Genomic DNA, 21,743 nt, shown 5'->3' with positions numbered 1-21,743 from the left:
GGTCATCAGGGACTGGATCCTGTGTCATGCCGGGGCAGGAAGATGGGACTCCTCCTGGAATCCTAAAACTGGACCTGAATAATCTGTAGAACTAACTCAGATTTGGCTTATGGTTAAAGAACAATATTGTTTTCTCACTTTGGGGATGAAATCTTGCCTTGTACACTATATTTCTGATCTATGTTAGCCTAATTCCACACTTTTCCTAAATTAGTCCATGATTTCCAATTTCAACTGGATGACAATTTCAATAATATAGATGAGAAATAAAACATTTTCTTTAAGGAAATAGATTTCTTGAAGGGAAGGTCATTCCTTAATCCTGAATTTGTCAGTGGAATATTTGGGTTAGGTCTAAATAGTAAACTGTTTTCTGAAAAGACTGAGATTCCAATGTTACCAAAGCTCCCTGTCAAAAGTCCCACTCCTGCCTCTAGTGTATGGGAATTTTTGAAGATTTTTAAGCATGTTTCCTATCTGTCCTATCCTGTCCTGTCCTATCCTTCTTCAATGAGTATTCCCGTGGGAAATATGATACATTAGCAGGTACGCAATTGATTTTGGCGGGTCTTCCAAATAACAGAGGTTGTTCTACTCAGTGGCAACTAAGCTGAATGTTACTGAAAATGACCCTACTTTTGCTCAGCTATATTTTAGATTACCAGTACCTGTTTCAACAGTGTAGTGGCTCAGAACAACAGCTGTGTGTCTTTGGGTAAATCGTGTAACCACTGTGTCCCTTTCTCCTCAATTGTACAATGGAGTTAATAGTAGCAAATAGCATGAGGTATTTGTCAGGATTTAACACATGTAAAGCACTGAGAACATAAGCAGCTGATAATATGGACCTATTAGTACAGGTAGTATTGCACAGGGATTAAGAAAATTGAATGACTTTTATTAAAAACGGAACAGCTTTTACTTATGAGAATTAAAGCCCTTTGTAAAATAAATTACTTCTGATCAAGCTATATTAAAATACTTTCAATATAGCTTGCATCTTTATTTGTAAGAGGCTATTGAGTTTTTTCATATATACAATTCGCCAGAGGTCTAATTTCTCATTGTCTTTTTAATGACAATGGTAAGTTCTTCTCTCACGGTGAGGAGTAAATGATGTCTCTTCTGAAGTATGGATTTGAGAGCTGTAGATCCGTGTGTCTCTTTCTGCATGTGTGTGCACGTGCACACACACATGACAGTGTCTCAACAGAAATCAGGTAATTTTTTCCCCTGGAATATGTATATTCTAACATAATTCATTAAAACTCTTTACATGAAATCAAACAAGACTGAAAGTAGTAAAAAATTACCCCCCAAATTTGTAATTACAAAAAAAGACAGAACTATAGTTTCACATTTCCGACTGTATTATCAAGTTTAATGTGGAAATTCTGACTATGAAAAGTTGTATAAAAAGTAATATATATAATTTTGCAAAAGCATAGAGTAGTAAGAGTGATGTTCATTTCTTCCTCGGAAAGAATGAACTAATTAACCAAACATGCCTTGCTACCCTTTTGAATTGTACAAGCCTTCCCCCTGATGACTGTGCTTTTAAATGTCACTGGTGACTGAAGTCTTTCATACTCTGCTGTGCCCCTTGTACCTAGAATGTGCTTTTATTCTCCCGGTCAAATTCCCTTCTTCACCAAGCTTGTCAAGCCGTACCCGATCCCCACCGCGTTCGGCTGCGAGGGAGTTGCGGCAGCGCAGTTCATCCGCAGCACCTGAACCGAGGGAGCGGTGGGAGCTGAGTCCCAGCATGCAATGCGGCAGCCTGAGGCTCGGGGCGAAGCGGTCCTGGCGCCATTCCCCGCTGTGGGGGACAGTGGGATGCAGGCCGGGGCTCTCTTTCTGGGAGGTAGACAGCCCTATCCATCCCGTGTGCAGGTGGTGGGAGGTACAATAAGCAGCACGGGGGGGCCAGGAAGCCCTCAGTCTCCCAGGTGCCCATCCTGAAAGTTGGAGAGGCAGCAGAGAATTTCCACCTGGCCCCTGCCATTTAGGAACCTTCCTTCTTAAGGTCAAGAGGCAGCGCGAGGGAAGCTGGGAGCTAGGACCTCCATGCCGACTCAAAGCGAGAGCTGAACAGAACCAGAGCCAGCGGCACGCATGTGCCACTGATGTGCAGGAAGCAGGAGAGAGATGAGCAGGCTACAGTGCCGGGAGAGAGCTGAAGGTGAGGTGAGGTGAGGGCCAAAGCCTGAGCTGCTCATCTGTTTAGGGTGCGGCACGGGGGTTGCAGCCGTCCAGGGTCCAGGCCCAGCGTTCCCGCTCCACAGTTGGCCCAGGTTCTCCCTGCTCAGCAGCTTCTGTGGTGGGCAGTCCTCTGGAGACTTGCAGGAGTGGGTGCAGAGGTGTCAGTACTTGCACGCTATATATTTACATACGTAAATATGTAAATTACATATACCACCGCGCCACCATCTGCCTGTCTTCCTTATCCCGGCCCCCACTAAGCCCCAACACTTGTAGTGGTCTCGCCTGGAGACAAGAGGGAGAAGGACAGAGGCTCTGCCATATCCCACTGCCTCCTTGGACCCTAGAGGTACTGAGACAGGGTGCTTTCGGGAAGGAGGGGAGCCTTTGGGGGGCCATCCCCGGGGCCTGGACCTAAGCAGGGGAGGCCATGTCCCACCCCACCTCTTGTTTCTGGACCCTCCTCCCCTTTGGGTGTGTGTGTTCTAATTTTCTTTATGGAAAAATAGACCAAAAAACAAAAATAATAGAGAGGTATTTAACTGCGATAAACTAGCCCCATGTGGCCAAAAAAAGAAAAAAAGAGAAATGTATTTGTATTATATGTATTATTCATATTATGTGAAATATATTTATATGTATGTATAAAATCATATGTATTGTAATTAATGCATTTTTATGCATATAGTATGTATATATAAATATGTTCAGACATATTTATATAAGGTTACCATGTAAGTATATGCCATCACTTAAACTTATGATATGATGGCCAACTTAGCATTTATACAAGGGTCAGCTTGTGTATATATGTGTATATATATATATATATATATGGATACACACACGTATACATTATACATATGTATGTTGTAATATATGTATAACACATGCACATGCCTGTACACATATGTAGTATAATTGTATATATCATTAATATGTATTATAATTGTGTATATGATTACATATTTATATGTATAATTGTATATGTAATATATGTATAACATGTATAACACAGTATAGTATAACTGTATATTGTATAACTATACTGTGTTATACATATACATATATATGATTATACACATTATACATATATAAGTACAAATATTGTATATATACATATAGTATGTATATAATACATTATACTATCATATAAATATATGTATAGTATATACATATAGTATATGGGTAGTATATACATATAGTATATATGTACATATGTACTGGTCCCTTGGTGAAGGGACCAGGATAGTATGATGATCTGATATAGTACTTAATTAAAAAATACAATTATGTTTTGAGCTGGAATAATATATTATTTCAGCTTTGAAAAGCTCCTTCCTTAAATGCCTGTATATTTATACACTGTGAATAGCGGTAAAGTAGAACTAACAATCACTGAAATGTGAGAGGAAGTTGAGCGTTCTAGCTGGGGGATTAGTCCAGGAGAAAACTAGTTCATTGGGCTGCTTTTTTTACTAGAGTGTAGGGTAGGGTTTCTCAATGGCTGCACTGTTGACATTTGGGCCTGGATAATTTTTGGTTGTGGGGTGCCACCCTGGGCACTATAAGGTGTTTAGCTGCATCCTTGGCCTCCACCCACTAGATTCCAGTAGTACTCCCAAGTTGTGATGACCAAAGTGTCTCCAGATATTGCTAAGTGTTCCCTGGGAGGGGGAGGGAAATCAGCCCCGGTTATGGTTCTCAGCTTTGCAAGAGCAGAACCTGCATTTTACTGCTTTAATTGGTACAGTCAGAGAAAACTGGTTTTCTGGAATGAAATTCACAGGAGAATAATTCTTTTTTTTTTTTTATTAATTAATTGTTGGCTGCATTGAGTCTTTGTTGCTGCGCATGGGCTTTCTCTAGTTGTGGTGAGTGGGGGAGGGGGTCTCTACTCTTCATTACGGTGCACGAGCTTCTCATTATGGTGTCTTCTCTTGTTGGGAGCACGGGCTCTAGGCGCGCAGGCTTCAGTAGTTGTGGCTCACGGGGTTAGTTGCTCCGTGGCATGTGGGATCTTCCCAGACCAGGGCTCGAACCCGTGTCCCCTGCATTGGCAGGCAGATTCTTAACCACTGCGCCACCAGGGAAGTCCCAGGAGACTGATTCTTAATCCAGAATACAATTTCATTAATGTCTAGAGGGAAATATCCGTTTTACTCACTCCAGACTCATTATTGCTGAGATCCCCCTCCCCTGGTGTTAAGACTATTGCAGATCAAATTGGTAATAGACAAATAGCTTGGCAAACCTGGAATTGGAGTGTGTACCTTCTTGAGAGGTATTTTGTTCATGTCATTATGGTGTCTGATGAAATTCCTGTACCCCAAACCTAAAGAAATAGTGATTATAGTCCTGGTGTTCTTACTTACTAGATTCTGGACCCCAACTCACTTTATAAACATCATGGTCCCATCACAATGAGATGAGCAAATTAACCAAACTCTGTGACTCAAGTTTACCTCATCTGTAAAATAATATCAGTACCTCAAAGAGGAGTGGTAAAGATTGGTAACTACGTGTTGAATGGCTGTAAGTTCTTAGCAGAGAGTGCTCACTGAATGTGTTCACTATTATTAGTTCTATGTAAGAATAACTTTAGAATATTCTGCTGCTAAGTAAACATACCACAGATTGGGGGGAAATGTATATACTCATGTAACTACCACTCAGACCTACAGCTAGAACTTTACCAAACACCAGAAGCCCCCATCTGTCCTCCCCCAACCCCTGTCCCCTGCCGACCTCTTTCCCGTATCACGTGTCCCTCTTCTCACAAGTGGAATAAGCACCCCTTCTCTTAGATTAATCCCATTCTTTTTAAGCTAAAAATAAAACAGTATTGAGTCTCAATTTATAGTGGCAAAAACAAATGTGCAATAAATATATGCCCTCTAGAGTGATTGCACTAGAGAGGCATTTTACATCGGAAACATTGATTTGAATCTGCATAATTGATTGTGAATTGCAGTTAAACAGCCTTGTTGGGTCACAGTTATACCTGAATACTCATAATGATTCAAAAATGATTATAGTTTTGGTAGACACACACCCACAAATGCACCCCCCCAATATAGATAATGTGCTCATTTGCTCACGCTAACACACGCATCATAGCTTCCACAGCATACTAAAGCATTTTGGTTGTGGCTTGTGATTGGGTGTAATCAGAATTTCCTTCAACACTTCATGGATTGTTATGTCTTTTTATGTCTACACTTCTTAACACTTGAATTACAACTAGATTGAGTGTCAGTACTTAAGCCAGTCAATAGACATGCAGGAACTGTGGGCCAGTTTTCACGTCTTTTTTAAGAGCTAGCTAAAGCAGGGGGCCCCAGCCCCCACGCCACAGCCTGGTAGCAGTCTGTGGTCTGTTAGGAACCAGGCTGCACAGCAGGAGGTGAGCTGCAGGCAAACGAGCATAGCTGCATCTGTACTTACAGCCGCTCCCCATCACTTGCATTACTGCCTGAGCTCCACCTCCTGTCAGCATTATGGTGAGCTGTATAATTATTTCATTATATATTACAATGTAATCATAATAGAAATGAAGTGCACAGTAAATGTGATGCGCTTGAATCAACCTGAAACCATCCCCCCACAACTGTGGAAAAATTGTCTACCATGAAACTGGTCCCTGGTGCCAGAAAGTTTGGGGACCGCTGAGCTAAAGAGTTTAAGGTGTGAAAGAAGAAAAAGGGGACTTTAAATGAAAATGAGACAATCTTAAAAAATAAAACGCTACCTTTAGCAAATTCTTTTGAAAGGCAACAAATGTTAAGTTGGTAAATTTTTACTTACCACTTATAATTTAAACCTTTAACTTTAAGAAAAAGTACATATTTCAAGTGGCAGGACTGCAGAAAAATATTGTAGTTTGAATAGTTAAGCAGTAAAACTGATAGTGACTATTTTATAAAAACCTATGTTCAAGAAGCATAGGCTTCATAAAATTTCAGATGAATCTAGATAATTCCTGGATTTATTTAAAATGTTTATTGTTAATTTAAAAATTGGGACAATAATCCTGCATGATTTTTAATTACCAACGTATGTTAAATCCTAAATATAAGAGAAATATTTTCTGATTAGAGCAAAAATGGCAACAACTTAATAATTGTATAAAGTGAAAATCTGAAGATTGCATGAAATGAAGAATTAGCTGAATAAAATAAGCGTGTATAGATATCATGGTCAACATGAGACTGTTCTTATACTTTTCCTCACTCTTTGTGCCTTACTTTTTATTGGATATGTGATATACATAATAGGATAGATAAGACATGTATATACTTTCATATATATCCTTACATACCTATTCATAGACACATACAGGTATGTGTATGTATACACACACACACGCACACACACACTGCCTTCCTTTAGAAGTAACCACTATCCTGAATTCTAAGCTTTTCATTTCTTTGTTTTGTTTTTTTTTGTTTTGTTTTGGTTTTTTTTTTGTGGTACGTGGGCCTCTTACTGTTGTGGCCTCTCCTGTTGCGGAGCACAGGCTACGGACGCGCAGGCTCAGCGGCCATGGCTCAAGGGCCCAGCCACTCCACGGAATGTGGGATCTTCCTGGACCAGGGGCACGAACCCGTGTCCCCTGCATCGGCAGGCGGACTCTCAACCACTGCGCCACCAGGGAAACCCTGTTTGATTTTTTAAATAGTTTTCTTTCCTAGTCACATGTGTCCCTAAATAATGTATTACTTAGCTTTGCTTGTTTTTAAGATTCTCAAAACTATCAACATATATTATATGGTCTTCTATAACTTTTTTCATTAAATATTTTATTTCTAAGATCCAACCTTGTTATTTTATTTTATTGATTTTTTGGTGTATGTTGGTGTAGTTCTTTTTCCTGCTGTATGTTATTTCATTGTGAAAAGTACTATGATATATTGATCTCTTCTTTGATCAATAAATGTTCGGATTGTTAATCAATTTTTGCTATCATGAACATTGTTGCTAGAAATCACACACATCTCCCTGTGCACAAGTACAAGAGTTGCTCTAGGTTAATGCTTCTCACCTTTTTTCTTATGGCACACAATAAACACTAGTGTTTGTATGACACCGAGAAGGCAAAGCTTCTTGAGACCAGCAGTTCATCATGGGGAGGCTCTGCCCAGGAGGAAATACATATCCATGGACCATGGGGTACAGAAGGTCAAATATGCAAGCTGATGACAAATTGTTTTTTAAAAGTAGGTGCTCGCCTTTACACTCCCACTAGCAGGATGTTGGAGTTTCTCTTGGCCCACATTAGCTGGACCATCTGGTGTTGTCAGACTTATTAAATCTTGCTGGTCTGCTGTTTGTAAAATAGTATCTAATTGTAGTGTTAATTTACACTTTGAGTTTGATCATCATTTAATAGTGGTTCTGTGCTGTGAACTCTCTGGTCTAGCCTTATGTCATTTTTTCTAGGGTGTTTTCTAACTGATTTAAAAGGAGTTTTTGTTTCTCCTTATTTTTTTTTTTTTCCTTAATTTGCAATACTATTTGTAAACTGTTTGGGGAGTACTTTCTCCATGTTGTGATGTTTCTCTTTACATCACATGTCTTTTGGCAACCCTAAGTTCTTAGTTTTAATCTAGTTAAGTTTATAATTCTTTCCTAATATACATTTATTTATGTAAATTAGGAATACCGATTAGGTATTTTTGTTTCTTGTTTAAGTAAACCGTTTCTATCTCAAGATACTGTTTTGTAATTTCCATGAAGTTTTCCTTCTTCATTTCCATATGCTCTTGTCTTTAAATTCTTTTTCTCTTATTGAACTTAACACTATATATAAGCAGTGGGCATGTTGTTAGAGATCCTAGATTTATTGTTTTGTTTTGTTTTGTTTATTTGTTTTATCTGTTGAATCCAAGTAAGCTGTCAGCACATTACTAACTGAATGTGGAATTTTTCCTTTTGGCAGATGATTGTGATGACCCTCTGGTGTCTGCCTTGTCTCAGGCATCATTCAGCAGTTCATCCGAGCTCTCTAGCAGCTATGGTCCTGGATTTGCAAGGCTAAATCGAAGAGATGGTAAGTCTGCTTTTTCTGCTCTGATTGGTTCATGACGAATCTCATTCATCTTCCATTCTCCTTTAGTAAAATCATTGTAAGTGATATATTGTAAAAGGTAATAAATTTCTTAATAAGCAAATGGCAGAAACGGATGGGATGTTCATGACATTTAGGATTGGCTCTAGAATGACAAAGGGATGCACCTGTTCTGAGATCTTGTATCATCATTTTAGTGCCCAAAGAATTGAATTCCCTAAATCTGGCGATTTTTTTAATGTATCTTACAAAATAAACTTTTCTTTAGAATTTTTTAATTTTTTAATTGAAATATAGTTGATATACTATATAATTTTAGTTTTAGGTGTACAATATATTGGTTTGACATTTAAATACACTGTGAAGTGATCACCATGTTATGTCTAGTAACCATATAAAGATATTATGGTATTATTAACCATATTCCTTATGCTGTATATTACATCCCATGACTTATTTATCTTATAACTGGAGGCTTGTACCTCCTAATTCCCTTCACCTATTTTACTCATCCGCTCAACCCTCCTCCTCTGATAACCACCTCTTTGTTCTCTGTATCTAATTTCATTTTGTTTTGTTTGTTTTTTAGATTCCAGATATAAGTGCAATCATATGGTTTTGTCTTTCTCTGACTTATTTCACTTAGCATAATACCCTCTAGATCCATCTAAGTTGTCACAAATGGCAAGATTTTATTTTTTTAATGAAAAATAAACATTCCACTGTATATGTATATACCACATCTTCTTCATCCATTCATCTACAGAGGACACTTAAGTTGCTTCCATACCCTGGCTATTGTAAATAATGCTGCAATGAACATAGGAGTGCATATATCTTTTTGAATTAGTGTTTTTATTTTCTTGGGGTAAATACCCAGAAGTGAAATTGCTGGACCTTATAGTATTTCTGTTTTTATTTTTTTGAGTAACCTCCATACTGTTTTCCATAGCAGCTGCACCAATTAATCCCACTAACAGTGCACCAGGGTTCCTCTTTCTCTACATCCTTGCAGACAGTTGTTATTTCTTGCCTTTTGGATGATAGCTGTTCTGACAGGTGTGAGATACATCTCATTGTGGTTTTGATGTGCATTTCCCTGGTGATGAGTGGTGTTGAGCCTGTTTTCAGGTGTCTGGTGGCCATTTCTATGTATTCTTTGAGAAACTGTCTATTCAGGTCCTCTGCCAATTTTTAAATTGAATTGGTTCTTTTTATGATATTGAGCTGTATGAGTTCTTTGTATATTTTGGATATTAAACCCTATTCGAATATGTCACTTGCAGATATCTTCTCCCATTCAGTAGGCTACCTGTTTGTTTTGTTGATGGTTTTCTTCACTGTGCAGAAGCTTTTTAGTTTGATTAGGTCTCATTTGTTTATTTTTGGTTTTGTTTCTCTTGCTTGAGGAGAGAGATCCAAAAATATATTGCTAAGACCAGTATCAAAGGGCATACTGCCTATGTTTTGTTCTAGAAGTTTTATGGTTTCAGATCTTACATTGAAGTACTTAATCCATTTTGAGTTTATTTTTGTATATGGTGTGAGAAAGTAGTCCAGTTTGATTCTTTTGCATGTAGTCTGATTTTTCCAACACCATTTATTGCAGAGGCTGTCTTTTCACCGTTGTATATTCTTGCCTTCCTTGTTGTACATTAATTGACCATATAACGTGGTTTATCACATCGATTGATTTGCAGGTATTGAGCCATTTTTGCATCCTTAGGATAAATCCCACTTGATCATGGCATATGATCCTTTTTAATGCATTGTATATTTTGATTTTTGCATCCATGTTCATCAGTGATATTGGCCCGTAATTTTGTGTGTGTGTGTGTGTGGTGTCCTTGTCTAGTTTTGGTATCATGGCGATGCTGGCCTTTTAGACTGAGTTTCGAAGTATTCCTTCCTCTTCAATTTTTTGGAATAGTATGAGAATGATAGATGTTAACTCTTCTTTAAATATTTGGTGGAATTCGCCTGTGAAGCTGTCTAGTCCTGGACTTTTGTTTGTTGGGAGTTTTTTGACTACTGATTCAATTTCATTACTAGTAATTGGTCTGTTCAGATTTTCTGTTTCTTCCTGATTCATTCTTAAAGATGGTACGTTTCTAGAAATTTATCCATTTTTTTCTGTGCTATACAATTTGTTGCTGTATAATTATTTGTGGTGATCTCTTATGATCCTGTGTATTTCTGTGGTGTTGGTTGTAACTTTCCCTCTTTCGTTTCTGATTTTATTTATTTGGTTCTCTCTTTTTTTCTTGGTGAGTCTAGCTAGAGGTTTATCAATTTTGTTTATCTTGTCAAAAAACTCATTTCTTTTTTTCATTGGTCTTTTTTTTTCTTGGTTTCTTTTTTTGTTTGTTTTAATTACTGCTCTGCTCTTTATTATTTCCTTCTGCTAACTTTGGACTCTTTTCTTCTTTTTCTGTTTCCTTTATGTGTAAGTTCAGATTGTCTATTTGACATTTTTCTTCTTTACTGAGGTAGGCCTGTATTGCCATGGATTTCCATTTTCATTTTTCTCAGGGTATTTTTAAATTTCCTCTTTGATTTCTTCAGTGACCCATTGGTGGTTTGGTAGCATATTGTTTAGACTCCAGTGTTTATGTTTTTTCTAGTTTTTTTCCTTGTAGTTAATTTCTAGTCTCATACTCATATGGTCAGAAAAGATGCTTGATATGGTGTCAGTTTTCTTAAATTTACTGAGACTTTTTCTTGTGGCCTAGCTTGTGATCTGTCTTGGAGAATGTTCCATGTGCACTTGAAGATAATGTATATTCTGTTATTCTGGGATGAGATATGCTGTATATATCAATCCATCTGGTGTAATGTGTCATTTAAGGTCAGTGTTTCCATTTGGATGATCAGTCCATTGACATAAGTGGAGTGTTAAAGTCCTTTACTGTTATTGTATTACTGTCAATATCTCCCTTTATGCTTGTTAATATTTGCTTTATATATTGATGTGCTCCTATGTTGGGTGCATATATATTTACAAGTGTTATGTCTTTGTTGGGTTGATCCCTTTAGCATTTTGTAATGTCCTTCTTTGTGTCTCATTACAATCTTTTTTTTTTTTTGTGGTACACGGGCCTCTCACTGTTGTGGCCTCTCCCGTTGCGGAGCACAGGCTCCAGACGCGCAGGCTCAGCGGCCATGGCTCACGGGCCTAGCCGCTCCATGGCATGTGGGATCTTCCTGGACTGGGGCACGAACCCGTGTCCCCTGCATCGGCAGGCAGACTCTCAACCACTGCGCCACCAGGGAAGCCCACAGTCTTTGTTTTAAAGTCTGTTTTGTCTGATATAATTACTGCTAACTCAGCTTTCTATTTGTTTCCATTTGCATGGAATTTCTTTTTCCATCACCTCACTTTTAATCTGTGAGTGTCTTTAGATTTGCAAGGAGTCTTTTGTAGGCAGCATATATATGGGTTTTCTTTTTTTAAAATCTATTCAGCTACTGTATGTCTTTTGACTGGAGCATTTAGTCCATTTACATTTAAAGTAATTATTGATAGGAATGTACTTATTGCCATTTTGTTAATTGTTTTCTGGTTATATTTGTAGTTCTTCTCTGTTCTTTCTTCTTTTCTTGTTCTCTTCCCTTCTGATATGATGATTGTCTTTAATGTTATATTTGGATTTTTTTTCCTTTTTTTATGTATATGTGTTATAGTTTTTTTGGTTTGTGGTTCTATGAGGTTCATATATAATTATTTATTATATATAGGTATCTATTTTAATTTGATGATCTCTTAAGCTCGAACACATTCTAATAACTCTATGTTTTTAGTCCCTCCACCACATTTTATGTTTTTGACATCATGTTTTGTATCTTTTTATTTTGTGTATCCCTTAAATACTTATTGTAGATACAGATGATTTTACTACTTTTGTCTTGTAACTTTCCTACTAGCTTTACAAGTGGTTGATCCACTACCTTTACTATATGTTTACCTTTACCAGTGAGATTTTTTCCTTTTGTAATTTTCTTATTTCTAGTTATGGCTTTTTCTTTTCTTCTTAGAAGTCCCTTTAACATTTCTTATAAGGCCAGTGTAGTGGTGCTGAACTCTTAGCTTTTGCGTCTCTGTCAAACTCTACTTGTCCTTCAAATCTGAATGATAACCTTGCTGGGTAGAGTATTCTTGGTTGTAGGGTTTTTGTTTTGTTTTAAGATTTTTGATGTGGACCATTTTTAAAGTCTTTATTGAATTTGTTACAATATTGCTTCTGTTTTATGTTTTGGTTTTTTGGCTGTGAGGCATGTGGGATCTTAGCTCCCCAATCAGGGATCGAACCCACACCCCATGCATTGGAAGGCAAAGTCTTAACCACTGGACTGCCAAGGAAGTCCCTTGGTTGTAGGTTTTTTTCCTTTCATTTCGTTGAATACGTCATGCACTCCCTTCTGACCTGCAAAGTTTCTGCTGAAAAGTCAGCTGATAGTCTTATGGGAGTTCCCTTCTAGTTGCTCTTCTCTTGCTACTTTTAAGATTCTCACTTTAATCTTTAATTTTCCCATTTTAGTTATAATGTGTCTTGGTGTGGACCTCTTTGGGTTCATCTTGTTTGGGACTCTGTGCTTCCTGGACCTGGATGTCTGTTTTCTTCCCCAGGTTAGGGAAGTTTCTGGATGTTATTTATTCCAAAAGTTCTCTGGTCCTTTTTCTCTCTTTTCTTCCTCTGGGACCCTGTAATGTGAATGTTCCTATGCTTGGTGTTGTCTCAGAGGTCCCTTAATTACCTTTATTAAAAAAATTTTTTTTTCCTGTTCAGTCTGCTTGATTTCCACTACTCTGTCTTCCAGATAACTGATCCATTCTTCTGTATCATTTAATCTATCGTTGATACCCTCTAGTGTATTTTTTACTTCAGTTGTTTTATTCTCCAGCTCTTATTTCTTTTTAATTTTTCTAACTCTTTGTTGAAGTTCTCACTCTGTTCATCCATTCTCCCAAGATTGGTGAACATCTTTATGATCATTATCTTGAATTCTTTATTGGGTAGATTACTTATCTCTGTTTCATTTAGTTCTTTTCCTGAGGTTTTGTCTTGTTCTTTCATTTGGAACAGATTTCTTTGTCTCTTCATTTTCCCTAATTCTCTGTGTTTATTTCTATGTATTAGGTAGTTCCATTACATCTCCCAGTCTTTTTGAAGTGGTCTTCCATAGGAGATGCCCTCTGGGCACACTCCTCTCTGACCATCAGAGCTAGATGCTCCAGGGGTGTCCCCTGTGTGGGCTGCATGTGCCCTTTTGTTATGGCAGGGCCCACTACTGTGGGCGGGCTGGCAGGTGGGGCTAACCCCCAACCTGGCTGGCTATGTGACCTGGTGGTGCATGGCTGTTGTGGGCCCACTGGTGGGTGTTGTCAGCTCCTGGCACTAATAGGCTAGAGAGAGGATTCCGGAATGACACTTGCCAGTGCTGGTGTCAGCTCAGTAGAAGGAGATTCCAAAAATGGCCACCACCAGTGTCTCATTACCCAGGGGAGTCTCAGCTGCCTCCTGTCTCTCTGGGAGGCTCTCCATGGGCATTAAGTGAGTCTGACTCAGGTGCCTTTCAAACTACTGCCTCTACACTGGGACTTGGAGTATGTGAGATTTTCTGCACACCCTTTAAGAGTGGAGTCTCTGTTTTCCAATGCCCTCTGGCTCTTCCAAACATATGCCCTGCTGGTTTTCAAAGGTTGACTTCTGGGGCCTCTTTTTCCCTGTGCAGGATCCCTGGGCTGGGAGCCCTATGTGTGGCTTGAACACCATGCCCCTCATGGAGGACCTCTGTTGCTATGATTTCCCTCATGTTTGTGGGTCACTGATCCTGTGCTGGGGTTGCTGACTAGACTCCATCTCTGTCCCTTCTACCTGTCTTGTTGTGGCTTTTTCTTTATATTTTAGTTGTGGAAAATCTTTTCTTATCTTCAGGTTGTTCTCATAAATAGTTACTTTCTTTTCTTTAATAAATTTATTTATTTTTAGCTGCATTGGGTCTTCATTGCTGCGTGCGGGCTTTCTCTAGTTGCGGCAAGTGGGGGCTACTCTTCGTTGTGGTGCACAGGCTTCTCATTGCGGTGGCTTCTCTTGTTGCAGAGCACGGGCTCTAGGCACACAGGCTTCAGTAGTTGTGGCTCGCGGGCTCTAGAGCGCAGGCTCAGTAGTTGTGGCGCACGGGCTTAGTTGCTCCGCGGCATGTTGGATCTTCCCGGATCCAGGCTCGAACCCATGTCTCCTGCATTGGCAGGCGGATTCTTAACCACTGCACCACCAGGGAAGCCCTGACAGTTACTTTCTAAGTAGTTGTTATTGTGGTGTGCGTGTGGGAGGAGGTGAGTTCAGGGTCTTCCTACTCTGCCATCTTGATCCTAAAATATACTTTTCTACAACAATATACAATCATTATGTATACAGTAGCCATGAAAATTTAATTGGCCCTCTATTTCAAGATAAGCAAGGAAGTTTGCAAGAAGCGACTTTAAAAGTTGCTAGTTATTTAACAGTAATCATCCCTAAGTTTAGTTAATTCTCAAAATGAATGACATGACTTTCTCTCCTGTTGAGGAATGGGAAGTTAATAAGCTTTCGTGCTCCTTTAGGAATACTCAGTTCGTATTGTTGACTATCTCTTAGGTAGGTTGTGTTTGATTGCTTGAGTATGTTTAAAGAAAAGTGCAGATAATTAAATGGCAACTTGCTATAGATATAAGAGAATTTCAAAACTCTCTGCACTTAAAGACGAAGTATCGTTATTATCCCTTTCTATAATATGCTAAGGCAAAACCCATCTGCTCATGCATTCTATGGAAAGAGGATTGGCAATACTAACAAAGAAAATATTTTTAACAACCATAAAAAAAGACACTGACATCATATATTATTAAAACCTTGATTCACTCATTTATTATTCCCTTCGCACATGCTGCAGCTACTTCTTCTAATTTTACTCCTTGACCTTATCCTTTGTGCTGTTGTTTAATGTTTGAGTACATTGAACATTGGACATAACAAATAGATTGTGTGTGTGTGTGTGTGTGTTTTGCCATATGGTCCATGTTATAAATATCTAACTCTGTAGCATGGGTTTATTTAAAAAATTTTATCTGATATTATTTGATACATTCCTCTATGTGTGTTTCTTTTTTTTAAATTAGGTATTATTGCCATAACTTTGTGTTTCTTAGTGTGAGAATATCATTGGAGAGTAATAACTGAGATCCTTGTATCAAATGGAGAATTTTGTGGGCTTTGAATATATTTGTGTAGATAATTCTCGTCCGTTACATTTATTTGCCTTATAGTGAAAGTTATTGTCACATTGGACCATCTCTTCCTATTTTCAATTCTGAATCCCTTACCACAGGCAAATGGGATTTCCTAGCCCTGTGGGGGTCAGTCCAGATCCTGAACCAATGGTCCTTTCCATAGGAATGCTGTCATCACAACACTGACCTTAGAATGAAGTTTCTATCTTATATTTCTTTTTAAAGTAAAGCAGAGTTTAGCATTTACCACCACTCCATTTGAGTTATAATAAGGTTTCATAGGATTTGGCCCATCAAAAGAGATACAAAATTTAATGTAATTATTTATCTTTATTTTCATTTGTTGAGGTTCAATAAATCTCTCTCTCTCTCTCTCTCTATATATATATATAATATGTTATCGATTTGATCAAATCATATTTTTCATTAATTTATATACTCATCAGGAGTCTCTATCAGTAGGACTCATTTTCATTCTTAATTCATTTCTATGGCTCTTGGTGAAACACAGTATTAAACTTCATGAATCTCATTTGCATGTTAATGTAATGGAGAAACACAACAGGATCGTTTTAATTATCTTTTGCTGGTTGTCAACCTGCTTGATTACATTTTTCTTTTTTATTTAGTTTTTCTTTTTTTACCTATTAATTACATGAAGTGTTCACAAGAGAATATCAGACTTTGAATGATTTATTAAAGGCTGTATATTATACTAGTATGCCGACATTCCTTGTGGTATTTAATTCAGGCTATGGAAGGGTGTTCAGCTAAGTCAGCGGGTCATGTATAAATAAACTGAATCAGCAAATAAAGATCCTAGTATCCTAGAAACACAGATAGGGTTACCTTTTTGCTATGGAATCTGGAAAACTTAGAGCCAAAGAACAGAAAAGCAAGAAATGAGGAATCAAACTCAACAACCCACTGCTTTCCATCTATGAGATAAGAAGTGCCCTGGGTAACACTGTGATAATGACTAGGCCCTATAATGGGGAAAGGAAATCAGAAAAAGACTACAGTTAAATGTCCATTTCTACCAGTAGGGAAGAAGAAATTTACTTTTTTTTGAGGTATATTAATTTAATTTTGTCACTTAATTCCATTGTGGGTTGAAATGTGTCCTTCAAAAGGATACATTCACATCTTAACCCTGACACCTATGAATGTGACCTTATTTAGCCCTAGAGTCTTTGCAGATGTGATCAAGTTAAGATAAGGTCATATTGGATTAGGGTGGGCTCCAGATAAGGCCTTATAAGGAGAATGAGATTTGGAGACACAGGAACAGAGAAGACAGAGAGAAGAAGGCCAGGTGAAGACAGAAGCAGAAATTGAAGTAATGTAGCTACAAGCCAAGGAATTCCAAGGTTTGCCAGTAACAACCAGAAGCTGGGAAGAGGCAAAGAAGGATCTTTTAGAGGATGCGGGACTGGTGACACCTTGATTTTGGACTTTGGGTCTCCAGAACAGTGAGGGAATAGATTTCTGTTTCTTTAAGCCAGTTTGGGATACTTCGTTACAGCCACCATAGGAAACTAATATAGATTTTGGCACTGTAAGTTTAGTGCTACTGAAACAAATGTTTAAAAATATGGAAGTGGCTTTGGAATTGGGTAATGGGCAGAGGTTGGAAGAATTTTCAGGTGTGTGATAGAAAAATCCTAGATTGCCTGGAAGAGACTGCTGTTGGTGGAAACGTGGAGGATAAAGTGCTTCTGGAGAGCTCTCCAAAAGAAAAGAGGGTCATATTATGAGACACTGGAGGGAAGGCAATCCTGGTAATAAAGTGGTGGGAAAGTGGAATGAGTTGTGTTCTAGTGTTGGGTGGAAAGGAGAATTTGTAAGTGATGAACTTGATATTTACCTCAGAATGTTTCCAAGCAACATATGGAAGATGTGCCCTGGTTTCTCCTTGCAGCTTATAGTAAAACACCAGAGAAAAGGAATAAATGGAGGAAGGAGCTGTTAAGCAAAAAAGGAACCAGAATTTGATGAGTTGGAAATTTCTCAGCCTATCTATACTACAAAAAATGCTCTAGAGAGAACATCAAAGATGTGGGCTCATTTTGCTAAAGAGATTAGGAGTGTGACTCATGAATGCAGTCCATCATCTCACCTGAACCCTGGAATACAGATGGGGTTATCCAGAAAGATCTGTGGAGGACATGCTTCTGTCAGTTGCATAGGGACCAGATTTTGAGAATTTTATCCTAGTAGAAACACTACTTGCCTAGACTGAAAGAGACGGAAGCTAGGCCAGCAAGGTCTCCATGGGTCCTGAGTCTGGGGCCAGTGGGGCCTCTGCAGGACCAGGGGGCAGAGCATCAAGCCACAGAGTATTATACTCGGGCCTTGAGACTTAGTGGAATTTGCTCTGCTGGGTTTCAGACTTGCTTCGGACCCATGACCCCTTTATTCCTTTCAGTTTCTCCCTTTGGTAATGGGAATGTCTATCCTATGACTGTCCCATTATTGTATGTTGAAAGCAGATAATTTGTTTTCTAGTTTCACAGTCCACAGATGGAGGTTTTCCTCAGGATGTATGATACAGAGTCTCACTTATGTCTAATTTAGATGGTTTGGAAGATAAGATTTAAGATTTCTTGTGTTGATTGTATTTAGATGAGATTTTGGACTTAGAGTTGATGCTAGAATGGGTTAAAACCTTTGGGGATGTTGGGATGGGGTGAATGTGTTTTGCATGATGATATGAATTTTGGGGGGAGCAAAGGGTAGACTTCTGTGAGTTGAATTGTGTCCCCCTAAACAATATATTTAATTCTTAACACCTAGTACCTGAGAATGTGACCTTGTTTAGATCTAGGGTCTAGGCAGGTATAATCAGGATGAGGTAATAATGGATTAGGCTGGGCCCTAAATCCAGTGACTGATGTCCTTCTAAGGGGAAGGAGGTACACAGAGACACAGAGACAGAGGAGACAGAGGGAAGAAGTCCATGAGAAGATGGAAGCAGAAATTGAAATGATATAGCTACAAACCAAGAAATGTCAAATATTGCCAGCAAGCACCAGGGGGAGAATTTTTCTCTAAAGCCCACAAAGGGAGCATGGCCTTGCTGACACCTCAGTTTTGGACTTCTAACCTCCAAAACTGTGAGAGAGTAAATGCTATTAAGCTGTGCAGTTAGTGTCACTTTGTTATAGCAGCCCTGGGAAGCTAGTACAAGTGCCACTGAGTAAGTGACTTCTTTTGTACTTTTTTTGCACTGGGAAGATGCATCTCAATTTGAACCTGACAGATTTCATAGCTCAGAGACGTGTGACCCAAAATTAACTGTAAACCACACAAACAAACAAAAACCAGTTGCTACTAATACCGGCTTTGTAATGGAATTAAATCTCTCTGCCCTTGTATATTAGTCCCAGTTTTGCAGTTTCAGTGTAGTTTGAATTACATTCGGCATCTTAAATCGTTGCCATTATCAGTGTACAGTTCAGACAGGTTCTAGTGTGCCATTTGATGGGCCAAGTGTGTTCTCAGGACAGAATATAAGAAGCCATATATGTAGAACTGTTCCTGAAGTTGTATTATAATCCAAATGGATGTTTTTTTATTTTCATGTACTTGGGAAACCTTGGAAATGGGTTATTGCAAACTGATGTGCTTGTATAACGCAGTAAATAAAATGGTGGTACACAGCAAAAACAAAATATTTGTATGTGTGAATGTAAACATATATATGTATATGTGTTTAATTATATAGCAGGTTGCTTCCATAAGTGACCAATACTGTGAGTTTTCTCTCCTCTATTCTGTAAGATCAAAAATTTCCTCTTTTGCTAAAAAGTGGAATATATGTCTATATTTTCCCATTGTCTATTTTATTTATCCACAGCTAAACCCTTCTACTCTAAATGCTTATAAAGCAATGCTTTCCTCATGCCTATAGGGTTTGCTGTTAAAATCAAGCATCTATCTGTAGAGAAATCAGCATATTTAGTTACTTGACAGAGAGAACTCTCATTCTGGATGTACTTCTAGTGAGGAAAATTATCACGTTCTATACAGAATTATTTGGCGATTTTTTTCTCCTTTTTTGGCTTTGTTGGGTCTTCGTTGCTGCGCGTGGGCTTTCTCTAGTTGCAGTGAGGACTGCGCTGGCTTCTCACTGCGGTGGCTTCTCTTGTTTTGGAGCACCGGCTCTAGGCGCGCGGGCTTCAGTAGTTGCGGCACGTGGACTTGGTAGTTGTGGCATATGGGCTCAGTAGTTGTGGCTTGCGGGCTCTAGAGCACAGGCTCAGTAGTTATGGCGCACGGGCTTTGTTGCTCCATGGCATGTGGGATCTTCCCCGACCAGGGCTTGAACCCATGTACCCTGCATTGGCAGGCGGATTCTTAACCACTGAGCCACCAGGGAAGTCCTATTTGGCAATTTTTACTGCCCTAAATCATTGTGCTTCTTTGCCTGTAACTATTATGCTTAAATTAAAATCCCAGAGATAAATCCCAAAGGTATTCATGGTGCATGTCAGTGCTTAAGAGGATAGATGAGGTAAATATTTCTCGCCATTAAACGTATTGCATATAATCATTTATAATTATCACATTTAAAATGATAAAATTAATATATTTGATAACCAGTACTTTATGAGGAAAAGAATAAGAGATGAATTTTGCACAGGACTGAAAAAACTCAGGCCTCAGAAAAGGAGAGCCTCATTGGCATGGTGGGTGTAGGTCTGAAATGTACCTGATGGTCCCCAGGACCAGAAATGGGGCAGGTGAGCCTCACGAACTGAGTGTGGAGAATTGACTGCATTGGTGACCACCTGTTTTTGTAGAGTTGGCTAGAGAACAAAAGATGCCAACAGTTTATTTGCTTCCATATCAACTGCTTCCCATCACATCCAGGATGCGATGTGCCTGAGTAAGCGCTCGGCCTGAGTAATTACCTGAATTGCAAGGGTCCCACACCTCCATGCTGAGTCAGGCTGTAAGTACCCGACTTTGTATTAGCTTTGCCCTATTTTTCTGTCTTGCCCTAATTGATCTCTGAGATTAGGAGATGTACAGTTCTTAATGTTAGGATGAGAGCACTTAGACCTGACAAAAATTCCTGAATAGTCAGATCCCTGGGAGTCACCCCCGTAGCCACAGGACGCGAGCTTCTCCAGCACACTTGAACCTTAGTTAACCTGCTCTGCTTCTCTCCTTTGTACTCTCTCCAGTGGATCATGACATTTTAGGTGAAGAGCGAACACTTGGTGTTAGACTTCTCTGGATCAATTCACCATTCCTGGGTTTAAATCATTACTACCTTACTTTTTTTTTTAATTAATTTATTTTTAGGAAGACGTTTTTAAATTCATTTATTTAAGTAGGAAGTAATTTTTTTTAATTTATTTTTTAACATCTTTATTGGAGTATAATTGCTTTACAATGTTTTGTTAGTTTCTGCTGTATAACAAAGTGAATCAGCTATATGTATACATATATCCCCATATCTCCTCCCTCTTGCATCTCCCTCCCACCCTCCCTATCCCACTCCTCTAGGTGGTCACAAAGCATCGAGCTGATCTCCCTGTGCTATGCGACTGCTTCCCACTAGCTATCTATTTTACATTTGTCTCTTACTTTTTTAAAGACGGAAGAAATACTTAATCTCTATGCTTTAATTCTCTAGCTTTCTTTTGGAAGAATAGGGATAATACTGAAGTGGTTTTGGCTTTATTGAAAATGATCACGGCACTGTGGTGTAACCACAAGAATTACAAAAGCACGGTCCCAAGAGAACGTTAAACAGTTTCAGAGTATGTCCTGCCAATTAACCCCACTTTAGCAAACCTCACAGGCCAAATATATACTTTGATTTATACAAAGGTAATCTCAAAATTCAGGCATCCTCATAACTCTGGTAAAAGAGTCTTTTTATTCTTGATTAATTATAGAGCAAAGCAGGGTCAAAGAATTTTTTTTTTTAGCATTTATCTTTAGTTTTTAATTACTCTGCACAAGAATTTTATATATTAAGGGCAGACATTTGTTACAATAATTAATAAATTGGTAAAATATTTAATAAGCAGAATAGACAAAAATCAATTTTCCTTTCAAAAGAGCAAGGAAGTCTTCCTTCCCTTCCTATTAAAGAAAATACATTTTACTTTCCAAATATTTGTATATCTTGCCAGGCAAATGAAATCCAGCAGGATTTATGCCTTTCATATGATGAAGATCACC

General features: G+C 38.5%; 1 protein-coding gene across 7 annotated transcripts in view; it reads left to right on the top strand.

Annotated features, from left to right (window-relative positions):
• The window catches only part of CNTNAP4 (contactin associated protein family member 4), a 262,949-nt gene that overhangs the window by 28,814 nt on the left and 212,392 nt on the right, over positions 1-21,743 (top strand). For 6 of the 7 annotated variants that reach the window (XM_019941613.3, XM_019941626.3, XM_019941632.3 and 3 more), the window contains exon 2: positions 8,144-8,254. In XM_019941613.3, coding sequence (XP_019797172.1) covers positions 8,144-8,254 — 111 coding nt within the window. Of the gene's footprint in view, positions 1-3,175; positions 3,186-8,143; positions 8,255-21,743 lie in introns of those variants that run through there. The other variant, XM_019941639.3, reaches the window with a different exon arrangement.

Source organism: Tursiops truncatus, chromosome 19 (assembly GCF_011762595.2).
Source record: "Tursiops truncatus isolate mTurTru1 chromosome 19, mTurTru1.mat.Y, whole genome shotgun sequence".
NCBI lineage: Eukaryota > Metazoa > Chordata > Mammalia > Artiodactyla > Delphinidae > Tursiops > Tursiops truncatus.
The sequence above is the reverse complement of the archived record's forward strand: the minus strand, read 5'-3'. Positions and strand labels throughout refer to the sequence as shown.